The 21,677-nt window shown below is 45.2% G+C and overlaps 1 protein-coding gene across 2 annotated transcripts in view; it reads left to right on the plus strand.

Annotated features, from left to right (window-relative positions):
• The window catches only part of MDGA1 (MAM domain containing glycosylphosphatidylinositol anchor 1), a 1,353,685-nt gene that overhangs the window by 508,188 nt on the left and 823,820 nt on the right, over positions 1-21,677 (plus strand). For both annotated transcript variants that reach the window (XM_069608760.1, XM_069608761.1), the window contains exon 5: positions 886-1,018. In XM_069608760.1, coding sequence (XP_069464861.1) covers positions 886-1,018 — 133 coding nt within the window. The remainder of the gene's footprint in view (positions 1-885; positions 1,019-21,677) is intronic.

The following is a 21,677-nucleotide window of genomic DNA, read 5'->3' on the forward strand; positions in this document are numbered from 1 at the left end:
GCCCAAAGATCTTTTTTTAATTAATTCTTCTGTTGTAACCTTTGTGTTGTCTTTCGTTTTACTTTCCTTGCTTTTCCGGTTCCATGTGTTCCTATCCCCGCAAAAATATCGCCATACAAAAATGTTGCCATATTTTTGCGCCAATATTAACCAATTGACACAACCCCATGTTATATATTATTTTAAAGGGAAAGGGGGACACACCCCTGCAACCCCTGTCCCATTTACCCCAAAAATTGTACCCACTAATAATATCACCTATGGCGGTTTCCGACAACAATACCTCTTTTACTATGTATCTATTCTGATTCTCTACTTGCTCTCACCTTACTCTTTCCAGCCACCTCTCTCCCTTGACTTTTTTTCCAGCTCTCATTTTTTTATCACTCTCACTCTTTCATTGTTGTCCAAAAGAGGGTCTCCTCGCGTGCAAAGAAACGATTTTGTGCAATCAATCGACGAGAAAAGACATGTGCTGGCTGCTGAAGCAGTGTGTTGAGTGCGCAATATCCACTTGAGCAAACCTCAGCCCTGCGAGACCATTAGCGTGGTAATGGTGTAGTGCATGGTGTAGTGCATGGTGTAGTGCAAATGCCTTTTACTGCACTTTACTAACAACTGTAATAGGTGATTACAGCCCTCTAGCAGGTCACTTTCAAGCGTGAGATGATGTCACACTCTCCTGCAGCAAGAACGTAACACCCAGCTATTTATTGTTGCAATTAGTGTCCCACGAATTATAATGAAATGTCAGTTTCAAGCAGATCCACACACACACACATTGACTTGTTTAGTTAAACTGCTAGGAATGAATGGCTTAATCCCAGGTGGATTGCGATTTTGGAGTGGAGTTGGTAACTAGTGAACTCTCTTTTCACTTTACAGGGGGAAACTAAAGTCCTGAAGTTAAAGAACTTGAGACCGCAGGATTATGCCAGCTACACCTGCCAAGTGTCCGTCAGGAACGTCTGCAACATTCCCGATAAATCCATCACCTTCCAGCTGACCAACACAACGGGTAAGGGCGAAAGAAGGCAGCTGATTGGACACACATCCCCTGCCTCTCAGTAGAAACACACACACGTGATCTAAGTGAGATTAGAACCTTTGAAATGTTCAATGAGTGTTCGCACGGCACCAGCCCCGGGCTGTACAACAGATACCAGTGTATAGTGTGCAGAGAGAGGAGAGCTAGCCCCGAGACAATTCCCTGCGACGGCCAAGGTGGATACTATGGGCCTCATCATGAGTTGGGCGGTATCCCGGCGGTATTCCCTCCGGGATACTGCCCGTGCTAATAGTGCTACCACCAGCTCGTCCGGTGCTATTAGCGCCAGATCACGGGTTTGGTGGAATGGTACTTCCCCATTCCCCATTGGGCCCATTAAGGAAATTCCCCATTGGACCCAATGGGAAATTTTTGGCGGGATTACTGTCTGCGGTATTACCGTGCAGTAATAGCGCCGGAAATCGGCAAATTCCTGGCAGATTTCCCCCAGCTCAAAGATGGGGGTAAATACTGCCAAACTTGTGGTTTGGCAGACCATTAAATGCAGCAGTAATTGCGTTACCGTCGCATTTAAGGGTTACCACCCAACTTGTGATGACCCTGTATATAGAGCAATGTGGATTTGAATAGCTTCATAGACCTCAGCCGCGGGCTGTAACGGGTGTTATGGGCCCCGACACCTGATTGTACCCTTTTGCTGTGCTTGGGCCTCTATTACTAACTTCAGGGACCCGAACGCCCGGTATGGAACTCAGACTCGGTCTCGAAAGCTTAATTGGACTCAACAGTGTTGAATTCCTTGAGGCTCTGATAAAGTGTGTACTTACACAAAAGTGTTCATGAGGTAGCATTGTAGCCAAGCTGCTTGCAGTAATGCCTTTGTGCTTGGGGGTCACTTCAAGACTGTTCCCATTCAAGCCTGACACTGATGGAGAAGGGTCTTTACTGCCCCTGACCCTTTCATTGGACTGGTAACTCAGGCCCCCAAACAATGAGAAATCCGTAAAGTAGTGAGAGATCCGACCATTTCAAAATAGGCCGGGGGGGGGGGTGGCGTGCATACAATCAAAACTGAGTGACAGGTCCACCATTCCAGTCTTCAGTAACTGCACTCTAGAGGTGGAGGACTAAAATATCCAGAGGCCCCCTGGCCCCATGACATGAGTGCTGCCTTTCTCATGAGCTAGGCATTTCACCAACACAACTTTGCACGCTGGGGCTTGTAGTCCAATACTTATAAGGTGGGAAGGCAGAATTACAAGTCCCTGCGTGCAGAGTGCAGTTGACCAAAAGGCGTTAAGTAGTCATAATACATGAACTTATGATTCAGTCAGTAACACATATAGGCCCTCATTACGACCCTGGCGGAAAGGGGTTTACGCCGGCGTAAAGCATGGCGTACCTTTCCGCCTGACTACGAGTTCCCGTAGCGCCATGGTGATTTTTACGCCTGCTTTTTGCAGGCGGAAAAATCCATGGCGCTACGGGACTTGTTGTTAATTACGCCACCGTAATTTACGGTGGGGTAATTAACGCCTTCCCCACTCCCATTATACCCTATGGGGCAAAAATGGGAATGGGGAAGGGTAAATGGGGATTGGGGACTTACCGCCCCGCCAAGGTCGGAATGGGGCGGTAAGTCCGCCAACCACCATGGCGGAGTTGGCAGCTTAGCGCCATGGACCATGGTGCAAATTGCACCATGGATCTCCGCCAGGGTCGTAATGAGGGCCCTACTCTTATTCAATACATCCAGCCATGTCAACCGCATTACGTTTTATTGTAATGGAACACCATCTCCATATTATATATGTTTAGATGCCCTTCTTCTAGCCATCCTATTCAATAGTGCCAGCAACAGTGACCCACAGGTACCCAGGTGAGATATTAAATTCACCCTGCTTGTAAGCTGCTCGGAGCAGAGGGGGTATACCTTGTTCCAGGTATGTAGTAGGTATTTTCTACGCATACGTAGATATTATGTGTGCGTTCTTGTGCAGTTACTCAGTGTGTAGTGCTTTGTCGATGACGTTCAATCATGCAGACACAGGAGCACAGTGTATTGCTCATCTGATCATCCACAGTGTATTGCTCATCTGATCATCCACGCACCCAGCGTATTTATTTATTTATTTTTATGATTTACACAGCGTATTTATTTATTTATTTTAATGATTTAAATTCGACATCCAATGCATACACAATCACCCAGCAGAGTGTTCTGAATTGCGATAAGGACAGGAATGTTCCCAACAGCAGACTAAAACCCCAATCCCAACTGGTTGGACTATCTCTCCAGTGCCAATATACCCTAGTGTGGATGATATGCTCTTCAAATATTGAGTAGGTTACATTATGTATGATACCAAACATTATTGTAACTGTATGGTATCTGCTTTTTGACTATCTGACGGCATGGCACACTGGGCCCGATTCCAAGTCTACTGGTATTGTGGCGAAAAATCTGCCAGGATACCAGCAAACTCAACTACCGTTTCCACCGACTGATATCCTGGCGATGGCGGGATAATACAGGCAACGGAACAACCGGTAAATCCCCATTCCATAGGACTGTATGGGGGCATTTGCCGGTATTTTCGGCACCAGCAATACCGGTGCTCGAAATACCAGCTGTTTTATGCCGGTGGGGGCCTGAGTTACCTTAAACTCTTGGCTGGAGGTAAGTCAGGTTCCCCCGCTGGCATACTTTTACTCTGCTGGCCCGGTAAAGATGTGATATATGTAAATACTGGCACTTTGTTACTAGACCGGCAGGGCCATAATGAAGCCCATTGTCTGCTGTGAGATGAGTAAAGTCAGATGTCAAGAGTGCCACATGTCATTTTCGCAGTTTGTATCATATTTCAGTACCGAAGTAGGCACCACATTCCAATGTCTCAGTATCTACCGATTCTTGAGTTTCCAATCCTACAGCTCATTTTGATACATCAGGAACTATTATATTTCATGAAATCAGTATGCCATGAGAGAATACCAGTTTCCAGTCCCCCAGGAGGTATGAAATGTTAGTACATCTGAATGTCTCATATTTCAGTGCTGAATTTCTACCCCATTTTAGTGCCACTTTAGGTATCACAATTTCACTACATCAGTTCTATTCCATATTTCAGTAACTGAGTGTTTACTGCTGTTTCATAGTTCGTTCGAGATATTTCAGTACCTCCGTTTGTGTAATATGCCAGTGCATGTGTGGGTATGACATTTCAGTCCATCAATGTGGGCCATGTTTCAGTTCCTGAGGGGAAGCACATTTCAGTTTCTCTCTAAGTATCATATTTAAATTCCCCGGCAGGTGTCATCTTGCAGTGATTCAGAGGAAACCCTGTGTCAGTACCTCCGAATGTTCTCTACCTCAGTACATGGACACCACATGGCTGGCTATCAGTGTGCTCATTTTTCAGTACCACACGGGGCACTGCATTTTGGTACCTCAGTAGCTACTGAATTTCAATTCCATGGCAGGATCGATATTTCAGTGATTTAGTAGAAACCGTCTGTACTTGGCTAGTTAGCTCCAACACTTCATTGTCTAAGTAGGCAGCACTTTTCATGAATCGTAGCGCTATAAACTGCCCGCCCTGCCTCCCCAGCATGAGCCAATGAACCAGAAGCAGGCGATTATGTTATTGACTTCAAATCAGCGATTTCGGCTAAGATCGACACCTTAATGTCGATGTCATTCTAATTGATTGGGTAAAAACAATATGTATGTTTTCTGAATACAGAAATGCACCCGGGAGTGAATACTGCACATTGCTATTTGTTTATATCTGGTATGGCTTGGCGCTACCACCCCAAGGTCACCCAAGCCCTGGGCCTGTGCAGAATAACAGAGGAGGACAGGGACACAGAAAGAAAACAACAGCCTCTTAATTCTCTCTCGGAACTGGCAGAGAGGTCTTTAATGCAGCCATGTTCCCCAGGTAGAGGACTCCAGTATCTGGCAGCTGTTAACCAGCGGGACGTCGAGGCGCTAGTCAGTTCAATTGCATGGTATAATGACCGTATATTGAGTGAGCAGTAATCAGTAAATAAATAAACATAAAGTCATGACCTAATCATTCCCTAACAAAACAATGTCTGTAAATTAATTGAATATGATGCATATATAATCAGTGTGAAGGCAGGTATGTTTGCAGATAAGGCAAACTCATTTTACCGTGGGCTTGAACTGTTAATATTCACTTAGCAGCACACATATGCTCGTTGTGAGGAAGGCTGATGGTAAAAGCAAACACACACAATTAAGAAACCTTCTGAGATGGTCATTCCGTATTTTTACTAGGGGACATCAGTGGTGGTGGGTAGCAGAAAACCGCCCACTTGTGTTTGATGCAAGCAGAAATCTCCACCACTAGCCCACTGCGTGAGATTCGATTAAATGACCCACCAGAAGTGTAGCACAGACTTGCTAATAACCAGCGTTTTACTCACATGTGTGGTAGACACTTTAGGACATCCAAAGGATGAAGGCATGGGACGGCATAGTCAGTTCCTCTTCATCAGAAACCAGAGTGCTTCCTCTCGAGCCTTGCGCGCGCCCATATAGATCTGACGTAAGCGCCTTAACCCATCAGGCCACATCTCTCTCTCAATAATTACAAATGTCAAATATGTCATCCCCATAATGGGATCAGGAGCCATGTTCGGAACGCGATTATATACTCGGCAATGAGAATCGTATATATGCACAAATAATTTTAAGTCGGTCATGCCCTGGTGGCAAGCCATAATGCAGAGTGGAAAATAAAGAGGCCTAAACGAAAGAGTGCACAAGATCGAATGTGGGAATAAGAAAGAGTCAAAAAATTAAGTTTGCAGAAAAAAAGAATTGTCTTGGTGGGTGTGGTAAGGGCAAGGAAAGGTGGCGAAGGGGCAACTGCAGGAAAGTGGAGAGTTATGGGGCCTCCATTTGTTAACGCTACATGACTATGGGCCTCATTACGAGTCCGGTGGTAACCGAGCCGGCAAGTTACCGCCGGACTCGTATTACCATTCCGCCTCCGTGATTTCCGGAATAACTGGGGCATTACAACCCCAGTGACCCAGAAATTCCGGAGGTGGAATTCGGTAAATCCCCATTCCCATGGAGTCCCATAGGAAGTGAAGGGATAAAGCAAGGTCTGTGGGCCTCATTCTGAGTTTGGTGGTAACCGAGCTGGAAAAACCGGCAAGTTACCGCCGGACTCGTATTACCATTCCGCCTCCGTGATTTCTGCATTACAACCCCAGTGACCCGGTAATTTCGGAGGTGGAATTCGGTAAATCCCCATTCCCATGGAGTCCCATAGGACGTGAAGGGATAAAGCAAGGTCTGTGGGTCTCATTCTGAGTTTGCTGGTATTCCATGGTAAATCTACTGAAATACTGCCATACTCAATTACCGTTACCACCACTTGGTCTTGTGGAGTTACCACAGGATTACATGGGGTGTTAATTCCCTGTTTTTAGAGTCCATAGATATTTTGAGCGGATTTGCCTCCTGCGGAATAACCATGTGGGAAATCCCCCAATTTTTGGAGGTAAAGGATTTCCCCTCCAGCAACAAGGAGGAGCAAAAGTATACATTCATAATTTGGCGGTGTGGGAAAAGTGGCAGTAATGGAATTATTTGAAGGCCAAGTTGCGGCACAGTACGGGTTATACGTTTCCACACTGCTATCCCGTTCCGACTGTGAGGCGTGCCATTGCTTCCTCCAGCATACATTTTCATGCTGGTGGAAAATCAAAAGAATTTCTTTGCAATCCCCTGACTTTTGCAACTCCTAAAATCACAGAGATGCCATTGGAACCAATTGTGAATGCTGCCCGCAGAGCATTCTTTGCAGGCTTTTGTTTCCAAAATGGAGAGTAAAACGATGTGTAAAGCTGGTCAGATAGCACAGCGAGCTAAGCACTCGCCCCTGGTATCTATGTGCAGTCTGCTGTAGCAGGTTCGAATCCCACCAGGGTCAACTCAGCCTTACATCCTTCCGAGGTCAATAAAATGAGTACCACTCTGTGGGAAAATAATGTCTTCTATTATTTGAGTGCTCTGAGACCTAGGGGTGTGTAGCGCTATATAAGAAATACATTATTATTAAATAGGTTCCTTATGTTTTACTCTTTGCGATTCACATCGTTTTGGTGACCGAAAGGCAAATTGAGAGGTCCACTTCGGTGCAATTTAGGAGTTAATAAAAAAGGCCCCTTGCAATTTACTTTGAAGTCATTGTTAAGGTAATTTTGATTGTGGTACCCCACATTGGGGGGTGAATCCTGCACCGCACAGCACACAGGTCTTGGGGTATCAGCGCTCAGAACCTACTGGTGCCAAGATCACATATTTCAGGTGCGCCGGGTGCAATGGGTGTTCCGTGACCTGCCGGGAAACCAATGTGTGCTGTGGACGGTAACAACGTTAATACCCTACCAGCTCCGCACTGGGACCCCAGGGAGTTCATAAGTCGCGCCCACTGGCATTTTTGACATATCTTTGGTCTATTCCCCATTGGCACGGGTATGCTACTGGGCACCTTTGCAAGCGTGGATGTCTTGAAAGGTGGCGACCAGAGTTGATTGTGGTACTAGCCCATTTGCTTGCAGGCCCATTTGTTCAAATGCCATTTCTTTGATGTTTTTTTTTTGCACATTTCACCGCAAAAGTAGATGGGTTGGGTTTAGGTATACATTAAGGTGGGGGGGTTTAGGGGTTTGTGGGTCGAGGAGGTCTCCCTCTGCTTTTTTTGCAATGAAATGTATACAAACATTTTTTTTGGGCCAAATGGGCCTGGGACACATTTTCTGGAGTAAACATGGCAGAACCCTGAGCGTGGGTGTAAGACTCACGCCCAGCCTTCCTAGCGCTTCTGGTGGCGCTCATCGCATCTCCAGCATCCGAGCCCAGCTCCAGAGGCGCCAAGAGCCGCAGAGGGAGCCGGGAAGATAATGAACTAGCAGATTAACCTGCCTCTATTAAACTGTCAATTGCACTTATCGGCGGAGCCGAGCAGGAGGCAAAACACTTGCAACCTGACAAAGAGATATGACCTGCGTAGCTTGTTTACTGCCGGCACAGGCTGCAGCGAGAACACTCCTCGCGGCGCAGCGCTGCTGCGCGGCTGCGCAGCTATGGGCGAGAGACGCTACGGCAGTGAAAAGTCACTTCGGGTGTCTGCAGCCTAGCCGTTAGTGATGCCGGCTAGTGCTTATGCACAATGATGGTGAATGCGAGAGCACTTCGGGTGTCTGCAGCCTAGCCGTTAGTGATGCCGGCTAGTGCTTATGCACAATGATGGTGAATGCGAGAGCACTTCGGGTGTCTGCAGCCTAGCCATTAGTGATGCAGGCTAGTGTTTATGCACAATGATGCTGAATGTGAGAGCACTTCGGGTGTCTGCAGCCTAGCTGTTAGTGATGCCGGCTAGTGCTTATGCACAATGATGGTGAATGCGAGAGCACTTCGGGTGTCTGCAGCCTAGCCATTAGTGATGCAGGCTAGTGTTTATGCACAATGATGCTGAATGCGAGAGCACTTCGGGTGTCTGCAGCCTAGCCATTAGTGATGCAGGCTAGTGTTTATGCACAATGATGCTGAATGTGAGAGCACTCGGGTGTCTGCAGCCTAGCCATTAGTGATGCTGGCTAGTGCTTATGCACAATGATGGTGAATGTGAGAGCACTTCAGTTGTCTGCAGCATAGCCATTTGTGATGCTGGCTAGTGCTTATGCACAATGATGCTGAATGTGAGAGCACTTCGGGTGTCTGCAGCCTAGCCATTAGTGATGCTGGCTAGTGCTTATGCACAATGATGCTGAATGTGAGAGCACTCGGGTGTCTGCAGCCTAGCCATTAGTGATGCTGGCTAGTGCTTATGCACAATGATGCTGAATGTGAGAGCACTTCGGGTGTCTGCAGCCTAGCCATTAGTGATGCTGGCTAGTGCTTATGCACAATGATGCTGAATGTGAGAGCACTTCGGGTGTCTGCAGCCTAGCCATTTGTGATGCTGGCTAGTGCTTATGCACAATGATGCTGAATGTGAGAGCACTTCGGGTGTCTGCAGTCTAGCCATTAGTGATGCTGGCTAGTGTTTATGCACAATGATGCTGAATGTGAGAGTACTTTGGGTGTCTGCAGCCTAGCCATTAGTGATGCTGGCTAGTGCTTATGCACAATGATGGTGAATGTGAGAGCACTTCAGTTGTCTGCAGCCTAGCCATTAGTGATGCTGGCTAGTGCTTATGCACAATGATGCTGAATGTGAGAGCACTTCGGGTGCTGGCTAGTGTTTATGCACAATGATGCTGGCTAGTGCTTATGCACAATGATGCTGAATGTGAGAGTACTTTGGGTGTCTGCAGCCTAGCCGTTAGTGATGCTGGCTAGTGCTTATGCACAATGATGGTGAATGTGAGAGTACTTTTGGTGTCTGCAGCCTAGCCGTTAGTGATGCTGGCTAGTGCTTATGCACAATGATGGTGAATGCGAGAGCACTTCGGGTGTCTGCAGCCTAGCCGTTAGTGATGCCGGCTAGTGCTTATGCACAATGATGGTGAATGCGAGAGCACTTCGGGTGTCTGCAGCCTAGCCATTAGTGATGCCGGCTAGTGTTTATGCACAATGATGCTGAATGTGAGAGTACTTTGGGTGTCTGCAGCCTAGCCATTAGTGATGCTGGCTAGTGCTTAGGGTGGTTGCAGTTCAAAACATCTGAAGAGCCAAAGGGTGACGACCCTTGGTCTAGTCAGGGCCCGGTGTCCTACATAACATGTGCTATGTTATCATGCTACGTTATTTGGTTTTCGTAGAGCTCACTAACGCCACACTCCTGGGCTTCCTGGCACTGAGGTCATATACCGTTCTATAGTTGTATGGCAGCTGGCAGAAATTAAGAGCAGAACGAAGACCGTTCAGATGTAAACATTGTAAGTGACTCTTAAGCCGAAAACTGGAAAAGTTAGACACAAAGGCACTTTTATTTCCCACTATGTATTGAACAAGTTGAACATTACACTGACGAGTGAACCTTTTCCACAGAAGTGCAAATGGAGGTGGTCTGCTCATGTGCAACTACCATTTTATTTTTTTAACTGACCCACTCATCATGGCATCATGGAGCCTGGACACTCTTAGAGGCGAGTGTTCCTCTCCCGCTAAGTACCCTTTCCTCTGCTGTCAATCACAGGGCAACATTGATAAATATCACTCAGCGTTTGCCCCACATGTGTAGGCTTGGGATAGGCATTGGTCAGACATTGCCATGAAAGCACTACCTTGCCATAAAGTGGCATATGGTGTGAATACCTGGCATAAAATGTCTGTGCCTGACTAAAAAACCTATACACAATATAACAGTTGGTTTGGCAAATGTTTGGTTTTAACAGTACTTTAGTGCAAGGAACAGATGTGAGGTTACACATATTACTTGTAAATCAAATGGCTGCGAGGCACACTTGGTTAAGACGTTCTTATAACACCTGGAGTTCATTTACAGCAGCAATTAAGAAATAATCCCTCAGAAGACTGGAAACAAGTAACACCAACAGTCCCAAGGAATCACCAAATTTGCACATTTACTATTACTGTGTGACAGAGATTTGTCAAAGATATTGTAAGTGATGTTTTTGAGAAGAGAGGGACAGGTAGTGAGTGGGAGTGGCTGCAGGGATTAACATGGCCATGGGTGAACAATGTATGGGTAAAATGCAAGACAACACCCACAATCTCTGTACCCTTTCAATCCCACACTCCCATTTATCTGTACTCCATTGCAATAGTTTTGGCTTACAGTTGGCGCTAAAGCACCACCCAATAAACCAAACTAAAAATGACAACCCTTTTTAACTGAGCGTGCAAGTTGTTGAATGGTTAGCGCACGGAATGTTGTTCACATTTGCTTTCGCTTCATAAGTCTGTATTTTGAAAGATACTGTTTCACTCTCATGGAGTCATGCAACCACTGCTACCAGTTTTTAAGGGATTGCCAACCTTGGATCTTGCATCTTTGGAAAGTAATTTCAGGACATTACATTCAGAAATGTAGACGACTCTGCTTGTTTCATAGTTGTCTTTGCTCTCACTAGTTTTTCTGGGACTTGAACTGGTATTTGCCAGTAAATATGTGAGTCCCAGAGGAAAATAAGGTGTGGACATATAATGGGAGTGGGGGTGAGAGTACGGGGTACACGTCATTCACCATCAATGCTTTGGGAGGCAAGGCTGTTAAGCCAAAATGGTGCTGCCACATGCAAAGTGACATTGTGATACCCCCCTGGCCCCCAACTTTGGATTGTACCCACCTCGCTGGAAGAATTGCCCTTTGCTTAGCGCTATATTGGAAGGGTTTAGTCAGTGTCTTATTCATCCTCCTTTTAATTATGTCCTGCTGTGATCCTCAAACATGCATTGAGTCTAATGTATTTAGGTACCATGACCAAATGTGTGGCATGTTTCTGCCGGAGAGTGGACAATGCGGGCAACGCTTGGGGTTGGCCATTCTTGCTTCGGAATGTCGCCCACCCCCCTGCCATTTACTGTCAAGCTGCTGAATATACAGAATCGTGGGAAGGCCTCCCCCTTGTGTCCGGAGGAATCTCCTGAGGCTGGCGTTAAAGCCCCAAGGTCAGCACCCTGTGTAAACAAGCAATTGATGCCTTCCACGAGCCCACAGCCCAAGGCTCACTACAGGTAGAGTTGACTGTCCGAGGCAGCGGTAACCTCCTGTTGCCGTGCGGCTTGATGCTCTGATGCCTGATGCTGACACTGATTTAGGTCCCTTCCTCTAACCTACTCTGCCGCAGACTCCAGCAGCTCCAGTGGCCTCCACGGCCTCCAGCGTTGTGATGTGGAGTCCGGCATCGGAATTTCCTCGCCCCTCCGGCTTTCCAGCTGCCTCATAGCAGCTCTGGGCGGGGGCTACCCGAGGGGAAACTCACCGGCTGGATGCCCACAAAGTCCAACAAGGACAGCATAGTGGGGCGTCCTTCCGATGTGGTAAGCGTTTGCCTTTTCTGTGGATAGCGCTGTGACAGCCCTCCTTGGAGTAAGGTGCTGCTTGCCTGTTTAGTTGCTGCTTGCTTCGCCCCCAGTGATTGCTTTATCATTTGAAGATCCTGGTCAACACCATGGCCGCCAGCAAGAAGGGTGGAGCCTGTGGCTTAGTATCTAGGAACCAGGAGCATAAATATGCTACCCCGGGCTGCCCGGGCTGCGTGATAAATCAATGGTAAGATTCCCTGAAGCAGACCCCTTGGGATTAGTGGCGCCTTCTCCCGTGCCGACCAGAGACCGTGTTTTAGAGGTCCTGGCTCTCAGTACTCAAAGGAGACAGAGACTGCAGGGCACCCTCTTTGGTCCAGAAATGCACGAAGTAGAGGCCTCTGCCTCCACCAGTAAACTCCTAATCCAAGAACCTGACAACTCGCCACTGATGTCTGATCCCGCATTACCTGCACCTTTGGAGAGCACCCTAAGAACTGATTATAGCGATACCATGGAAATTAACAAGGGGGGTCCTGGGAGTCCCTCTGCCAGACATTAGTCCTGGTTACGAGCGCCTTACCCAGAGTCTTTAGCTCACTATCTTTCACAGAGAAGAAATATCCCAAATATATCAGTCTTTGTCCAGCGATACCATGGAGCCAGCACTTAATCCTGCTATTTTCTCTTCCTTGGAAGGGTTTGAGAATCATACAGGTAGGAACATTGTCCACTCTATAAGTTCTGTCGATGCCCCGCCCGGGGGGCTAGGGCCAATCCTTCTCAATCAGAGCTTTCAGTTCTTACGCAATGGCCATGCCTCATGGCCAGTATTGCTAAAGAGTTACTTTTATGTACTAGTTCCTTCGACTTGGGCTTATTGGTGGACTCACTGAGCAATTGGGTGTCAGATTTTCGTCCTCCTAGAGCTAATACTGCTTCGCAAACAGACTAGCCTCACAGTCCAGTTGTCTGGTCTCAGGTACCTAAATTGGACAATGCCTGTCAAATCAACATACAAAGTGAGCTGTTAGATCAAACCTCACAAACTGATCCCTGCAGTAGGGAACCTTCGGTGCCCATTATGCCAACAATGGCTACTAAGGAAAGGGGCGAAATCCCCAATATTGTCAACACGGGCCCTGTACGGGAACTACCGCCTCCCCTCCCGATACGTGTTCTAAAATTGGGACAAAAAGTGATTAAACAACCTCCTCTTGCGAATGCAATACTTAAAGGCATGGTCTAGTAACATTTTTTATTGTCCCCACGGGTCGGCCATGTTTTTTTAAGCCTAAGTGGCTCGATTTTAGAAAACTTTCCTATGGACCTTACCCGAGTTTTTGTCCATTAAACGCACGCGAAAACAAGCACCAGGGAGCCGCCATTTTCTGATAATCCTATCTTTTCCCCCATCGCCCTGGCTGACCTGCTTTTGCGGCACTAAATCAATTCCCCCGCCCCTGAGCCTGACATTATCAAAACATTCATATTCCCCGCCTCTCCCCGTGACGTTACTGTGCTGCGTAGGCAAACGCGCCCAGTCGTCTTCTGCGCGACTCCACACAGAACCCGGAAACCAACACAGATCAACTCACAACACAGCGCGCCACAATTCTGAATATGAAACTGTACTTTAAAATGAAACAGCAACACGGTACATTTGGTAAAGTACATTTATTTGACATTAAATGTTTAGAGAATATTCAGCAATTGCCATATGAACTCCGGAAGCCATTTATTTTCTTTTATCTGTATCCGCAATAACTGTTCCGTTTCATCTTGAGTCACGCGCTGTTCCTTTATGGTACACAGGGTGTTCATTTTCGTAAAAAGAATCACTTTGGAAGCACGGTGAACTGCAAGGCTGTTCCATCAACTAGGCACTAGTCCAGCCTAAAGGTTGATATGTTGCTTCTAGCCACTAGTACAGCGTAAGGGCATGTGGGCCCTTGGCGATCGTCCCATAATATGGTGATCGTGCTCCAGTTGTTGACACGAAGCTGCAGGTGTCTGCTGAAGAATCCATCCGCCGGTGTCTCAAACAGATGGCAGGGGCAGAATGGGATCAAATACCTGTTATGAAAACAAAAAAATGATAATTAGTCTCGCTAGCCGAACTTCATTAATATTACTCGTTTTATTTATTACGGCCGATCAGAAACTATTTGCTTGCAAGGATAGTTCAATGGAGTATGTTCGTCTTTAAAATCAATGGGAAAAGTAACGAGATAAATCGAGGACAACACACAATGATAAACGACAGTTAGTCTACATGCGTGAGGAATGATATGATATATGATATGGCATTTGTAACGCGCCTATACTCAAGTGTTTCTAGGCGTGACGAGGCAGGTGGGGAACAAGGGCAGACAGACACCGATCCTACTTGGCCAGGTGTCTTTCTGATCGCGCATGGGGAAGGGTTGTACATGGTTAGTTGAATACAAATTAAATAATAGGGCCAGCTGGTGGCAAGTGCAAGGTAAATGCCGGGAGAAGGGGCTGAAGGATACAGAGACAGTCCCGTAGTGCAGGTAGGCAGTGCAGGGAAAAGTGGCTGGGCCAAGGACCAAGATCGGTGAGACCAGTGGACCTGCATGCCCATGTGCCCACTACGAACAGTTTTACTTGCTTTTCCTAGCTCTTCATTCATTCATTTATTCATGCATCCATTCATTAAATCTTCATTCCGGTATAAAAGCGTGTAAAGATTTACTTACATTATATTTGAAATTTCCATTGTGTCTCTTCGTAATGCAGTCTGTAAAATGGACCGTGCTCTTGACAACGATTTTTCGTATACTGACCTAAAATGAAACTCGGTCTAGTTTCTGAATTTTCTGCCTTATCGTCTCTTACGTTATTGCGCACTCCCTTCAAATGTAGTTCTTTCGGCATGGGCCCTGTCTGAAGGTAAAAAAACAATAGACCCTTATACTTCCAGTGCGACTTGTGGGCCTCATCTGGGCGCTGTCCTTCGCATTCTTTATTTGCAACATCACGTAGTATAGGCATCTGTGAGAACTTGAAGTTTAGAATCCGTCTATGTAGTGCGCCTCAATGTGCAAATGCGAACTGGCTTCTCTCCCAAATGTCACGGCCCGCTTGGCTGGCGCGTTCCAAGTGCCCCAATTTTGTCCCCGTTGTCTGCGAGCTTTGCAGCCCAAATTGAGACATTTAATTTTTGGCGGAAGGTCAGGGAAAGTATAAAGTACCACAGGAGTTGAGTTAAAAGTGAGATTTATTGTTTGTTTGTTTGTTTGTTTTATTATTTGCAATACGCAAGCCTCCCCTCCGTTAACAGTGCGCAGCATTTACATTTACATGAGATCAGACATGAGAAAAATATATACATACACATATGTGAGGTGAATAGAGAGAATTCAAAGATGACACCCAGCTTGTTCGCCACCCATGATGGTGAAGGTAGGGGTTAGGGTTACAGGTACACTGTACAATAACATTTATTTACAAAAAGACAATCGTATTGCAATTTTTTAAACCGGGATTTGTACTTCACAATCAGCTGTGCTTCGGGTGGGCATGGCACAGTCGCAATGTTCGGTGGCAATGGATCACTGCTCTGCACAGAAACGTCCAAAATTCCATATCTGTGCTTCTCTAACACAGCAACAATAAGGCCTTTCACAAAGTCGAACTGCATTTCATCATAGACTGGTTTGATCACCCATTGCTTACTTCGTTTTGAAAACACCTTAGTGTAGCGAGGCATCCTTACTTTACCCCTAGTGCTAGATTGTTCACGTCCGACATTGCTGTTATGGGCCAAGACCGCTAGTAGAGTGCGATGTTTCATGCCCCGAAAGCTAAAATGCAAGCGCTTTGTGTACTTTAGGCACATATTGTGAAACACCTCCAAATCTCCTGTGTGACAGAATTCTGTCAGTCCTCTCAAATCTCTTGATAGAGTTTTGTCGAAAACAATCTTCTCAATGGCTTTGTGTGTCAGTGAAGATGGAATCAACCACTTCTTCTTCCGTGCCTCCTCTGGGGACAAAGGGCCATGTTCACATTGGTGGAAATGTTCATTTGCTGTCCAGCAGTGAACGTTGGTACAGTGGTGCATCAGTGACCGCCATTTTTCAAGTAGTATTTCCACTGACACCTCACAAGTTTTTGAGCTCCACCAAAGATGGTTGGTGATAGAATGTGACCACTGCAAAATACTTTCAAAACCTTTTTTTTCCCCTGCAGCTGAGATTTTCTTATTGATTGATTTAGCAAGATGCCATACGTCAAATTGATGTTTAATATGTGGGAACTGCTCTCTCATTGTCTTGGCTATTGAAACATGTCTATCCGTGGCTATGAGGTCGATGTGCATTCCCCTCGATTGTAGATATTCCACTGATTTTATAAAACCTAGTTTCTCCATGGCCACTGAGGATGTACATTGTGTTACATGCACGACCACCGAACTCACAATTTTCTTACTATCCATGTCCTGAAAGTGGTAGGTGCAGTACTTGGCAGAAAATCCAGGGCTGTCGCACTGTCCATCGCTGGCTAGCCTGAATCGTTTGCCTTCGAATGTACTTGCTAGAGACAATTGTTCAATTTTCCAAGCATCACTAATGGCCGGAAACAGATAATCACGTTGGTATATGTAGAACAGCGCTTTAGAAATGAAATGGAGTCCCACAAACTGAAAGAAAGCCTCTAACTTTCTAAAACTGGAGCCACTAAAAAGTGATGCAGCTGCACACAGTAGATTGCCTGCTGGCAGTTTCCCCAGCATCGGTTGTGCAGACCATGAGAACCTATGATTTAATCTACAGGCGGCATTTATTTTGACATTACTGCCTTTTATTTGACGAGTCACATCAATCAATGGCTTCCCACATACTTTCCCTCTAATGGAATGCACACATTTCAGCATACTTATAATTTCCATCAAACAACTGTCGAATACAATGTATTTGCTCTCTTTCATTAGACTGTCATCCTGCGTGAACGTTGTTTCGGCCTGTGACGTTGTGGAGATTTCAAAACATTGGAAAGTAATATCGCTTATATCAAGTTCTGATGCGTCTATGGATGCTGCGGCTGGTTCATTCTCTGTCATTTCGACATCTATTACTTCAACATTGATGGGAGAACACAACAATGTCGACAGGTTTTTGGGTGGCACATTTTTGGCGGGTGTAGATTGTGTGAATTGATCTGCAACTACTTCAGAGCTATCTTCAATACATTCAATAACATCTTCTTGTGGTGGTGCGGTCGCACTGTAGCTATGGTCCAATGCAACTTTGCTGTAGTCTCCAAACACAGTTAATTCATGTTCTGGCCATTGGACATGAGCATCTCGAGCCTCGCCTCAATTAATAATACCTCCATAGTGTACACGGTCTGGCAAGCCACATCTCTCATTCGCTTCACTGTCTGTGTGTGTATAGTTCTGACACCCACGGGTAACTGGAGGAGAGCTTGGAAAAGGGATGTTCAGTTTAAACACAAGATGGAGTGTAGAAGAATTGACTGGAAAAAAAACATAAAATAGTCCCCAGCACAAACATTTTTTTAAAGTTATGAACTGTTTGTAACTAACCTTTTTTTGTTTTTTTTTCTTTGCAACTTTTTTGACTCGACCTTCAACATCTGCACGCTGTAGCTCCGATTTGTTTCCGCATTTCCTCCATTCCTCTTGCGCTGCAACGACTATATTTTCTGTATCCGCATAGACAGTACGGAATGAGGCTCCACCGTCTCCCTGAAACAGTACTTTCATTACTATGTATCAAAATATTGTTAGCATAAAACACACGTGAGGACGAACACACAGGTACATCACAATAGCCAAACACGATTTAAACATTGTGTGCAACAATCAAACGACAAGTATTCGACCAGTGATACCTCTGGCTCTGCATGGACTGCCATGAATGGTTGTATTGGAGAGGAGGCATCCGCATCTCCCTGAAACACAGTACCTGCATTAGTATGCTTCTCAATATTGGAAACACAACACACACTTGGGGTCGACAGCACAGGTACATATAAAGAGATAACCACAAATGATGCTTTGTCCAAAAGAATCAAGGAAAATCCAAATATGATCACATTTCATCGACTTATTTTAACGATTCCTTTACATCTGCATCATCTAAATGAGATGTTGTGATTGTGGTGGAAGTTCCGTCGTCTCCCTGAAACACAGTACTTGGATTAGTATGGTTTTCAATATTGGAAACATAACACACACTTGGGGTCGAACGCACAGGTACATATAAAGAGATAACCGCAAATATGCATTGTCCAAAAGAATCAAGGAAAATCTAAATATAATCACATTTCATCGACTTTTTTCAACAATTCCTTTACATCTGCATCATCTAAATGAGATGTTGTGATTGTGGTGGAAGCTTCGTCGTCTCCCTGAAACACAGCACTTGCGTTAATAGGGAAGAAAGTATAGCAAATGGAATCACGTTATATGATCACGCATGATGGAGCTGTCATTATCCATACCTCGTGCTGCTGAAGAATATCTATGGATGTTGCAAATGTAGTGCGCACTTCCGAAAGCTGTTGCGCCGATTCGTATACTTGAATGTCAGGCTCTGCATCAAGTGCAGGGGTTGACGCTCCATCAACTGCCTGAAACATAGTACTTGCATTAGTGAGGATTACAATTGTGAAAACATAACACACACCTGGGGTCGACAGCACAGGTACATATCAACGGCTAACCACGAATGAAACATTGTGTAGAACAATCAAACGACAAGAATTCCAGCTCTGATGATGACGCTCGATGGAGCTGTCAGTATCCATACCTCCTGCTGTTGAAGAACATCTAGAAATGCTGTAGATGTGGCGGACGCTTCAGCATCTCCCTGAAAGACAGTACTTGCATTAGTATGGATAACACTAATTAGAACTGAAAACAAACACCAGTGGACGATAACTAAGGTGTATATCAATTGGAAAGCAGTAACCAAACATTCGGTAAAGTAATTACACGATAGAATAAAACTATTACTTGACATGCATAAAACAAGTATGTAGCGGATTAGCCTAGTAAGATTACCTGATACGCGCTAGAAGTGGTTGATAACTGCGACCACGTCAAGGATGTAGAATGTTCTTTCTTCAGATTGAAGGGATAGTCAAGAAGTTGTAAAGGTCAATTAATGATTGATAATGAAATGCCAATATTAATAATAGCCATGTAAGCCGACAGAATACTTAAAAAATGCTCAATACAGCACAGTTCCCTGTCCCCATGTATATATACATTGCGTTTGTGGGTTATGAAATCGAAAAAGAATATATTGATAAATGTCATTATTCAAAAAACTATACACTCATATCAATATTGAAATTATTACAAGGGATAGAACACCTACAATATCAATTAATCCATTCGGCTACCTACACACTACCGCAAAGCCTAAAGCTAAATCCGGGCACTTGACTCACCGGTGGCGGAATGTGGACGAAGAGAGTGGGAATAGCGTTTTCGTGCAATTTCCGTGTCGTTCGCCGTTTATTCTTCTTTGTTACCCAAGAAGTTGTGTACATGTCCAAGGAAAAGTGCCGGCTGCAGATGCGGTATCGATCACCCCTCTTGTCCTGTAAGACTTGTTGGACTCTACTTTTCAGCTTATCCAGTGGATATCCGCAATGTCTGACCCATTCTCTTATTCGATCAACAGTTTTCGGGAATACATGCATTGTAGTGCCTTCAGATTTTGCATGGGTCTTCGAAGGGCAACCGCTAATCGAACGGGCAGGCATTGTTGATAAATCTGAAAAGTAAATATCAACATTATTATACAATCTTCAAGAATAAAGATTTGATACAAAAGTAAATGATTCATACAATGATCAATGCAAGGTTTGTTTTGGTCGCAGGAACTATACCAGTTCATTATGTGCGGCTTAGTATTCGCATAAGTTGCAGAAATGTATAAATGATGTGACTAAAAACTGAACATGTGACTCATCCCTTGGATGTTCTGTATTGCACGAGAAGGAAACATGCTTACATTATAGACTGGACCCCCGAAGGGTGCAATTCGATGACAATAGACACAGATGAAAATAAATAGATCTATTGATAGCATAGCAATGGAAACTCAAGTCAATAGCAATGAGACCAATGAACCCAGCACTATTGTGTACTCAACTCGTAAATAGATAGAAATTTAAAAATCTGCGAAATATGACTAGGATACATGGCCTTACCTTGACCAACAAACAGTTGGATTCAGCAAGCAGAGCAGTATGTTGCAGGAGAATAGGTGGGTGGCCACGGGTAGCAAACTGATGGGTTTGCTCTAAGCGGTCACAGAAGTTCACGGATAGCACGACGATGAGCAGATTAGCGTAGATCTCAGTGGTTGCCAGGTAAGACGTTCAGGAGTTGACTTGCAAAGCACAAAAATGTTCTCATGAGACATATCAAGTGGTTTATAAAGTATTAGAAACAGGGGTGTGTTTGTGAATGAATGACGTATGTATGTCGTGGTCTTAGGGGGGCGGCCTGCTTCAAGGGGAGGCCTGGCTGGAGACACGGGGTCTGAGGAGGCCATGTGACCGATGGCCCCTTGGCGTGGGACACCTTTTGAAGTGTACATGTAGTTTGGTACCTTGGCCTTTCGCACCCCTGACAGCCCCCCATGCCAGCGCTCATCCACTGGCGCGAACCGCCTTTATATCAATATGCAGTATATCACCTTTATATCAATGATAGTATATCGTTGCTTATCAATAACAAATGCCACATACCGGAGATTCTTGTGAGCACAGACCCACACTTCAACCAGTGTATTATAGTGGTCAAGACCCTAAGGCCTGTATAATCCAATGGTAATTGTTAGTATAGATATATGTGTGACTTTTATAGAGACATAACCTACTGAAAGACTTTGAACAAGTGTTATTTAGTGCATGCATTATCGAGAATATGTTATGTTAGCTTAGATAGATAGTGACCACCCTGCTTTACAGCGACCAGACCTTCACCCATTCGGAGCACAGATGTCTGACGTCCATCCTTGAATGGAGACACACTTGATTCATTTAAAAAATCGAGACAACCGTTTTTAAAATGTATGTGATGTTTTATTTTGTATCTTATTTTCATGACACAAAAATACAAGACTTTAAAGATTATACAGGTCAGGTTGCAGCACAGTGAGAGAAAATCCCCTGTACTGACCGCTGTCACTCAGGAACGTTTCTCTAATGGCACGAACGGCACAGGCGGGTATCACTCTTCGAACGCGGTGTCCAAGCCTCCCGTGAAGCCACCATGTAAAGGAACGATAGGCCACCAGCCTGTACCACCTGTGAAAAGAAATGAAACAAACTGTTTTTAAATGACCAAGATAAGTTTAATAAACGTTTGTTGTCAATGACAATTCTTGTAACTAATGGCATTTTACACGGACAAATGCTATCTAGACAATGCACACTATTGAACGACTTTCATGCGTTACAATGATATGTAGATGTAATTTTGGATATAGTAGAAGAACATGAAATAGGAGTGGCATGACAAGCAGAGTATACTTACTCATTACTCGGATTACGAGGACGAACAGTTGCTCAAAGTTCGTGCATAAGCACCATCATTATTCTCAACACGGCCCGTGTGAGGCAGGCTGCCCTGAAGTCTGACAGCTCGGTGATGCATTGCGGTCGTGGCTCGCC

This window comes from Ambystoma mexicanum, chromosome 4q, assembly GCF_040938575.1.
Source record: "Ambystoma mexicanum isolate Mex_15411 chromosome 4q, UKY_AmexF1_1, whole genome shotgun sequence".
NCBI classification, from domain to species: Eukaryota; Metazoa; Chordata; class Amphibia; order Caudata; family Ambystomatidae; genus Ambystoma; species Ambystoma mexicanum.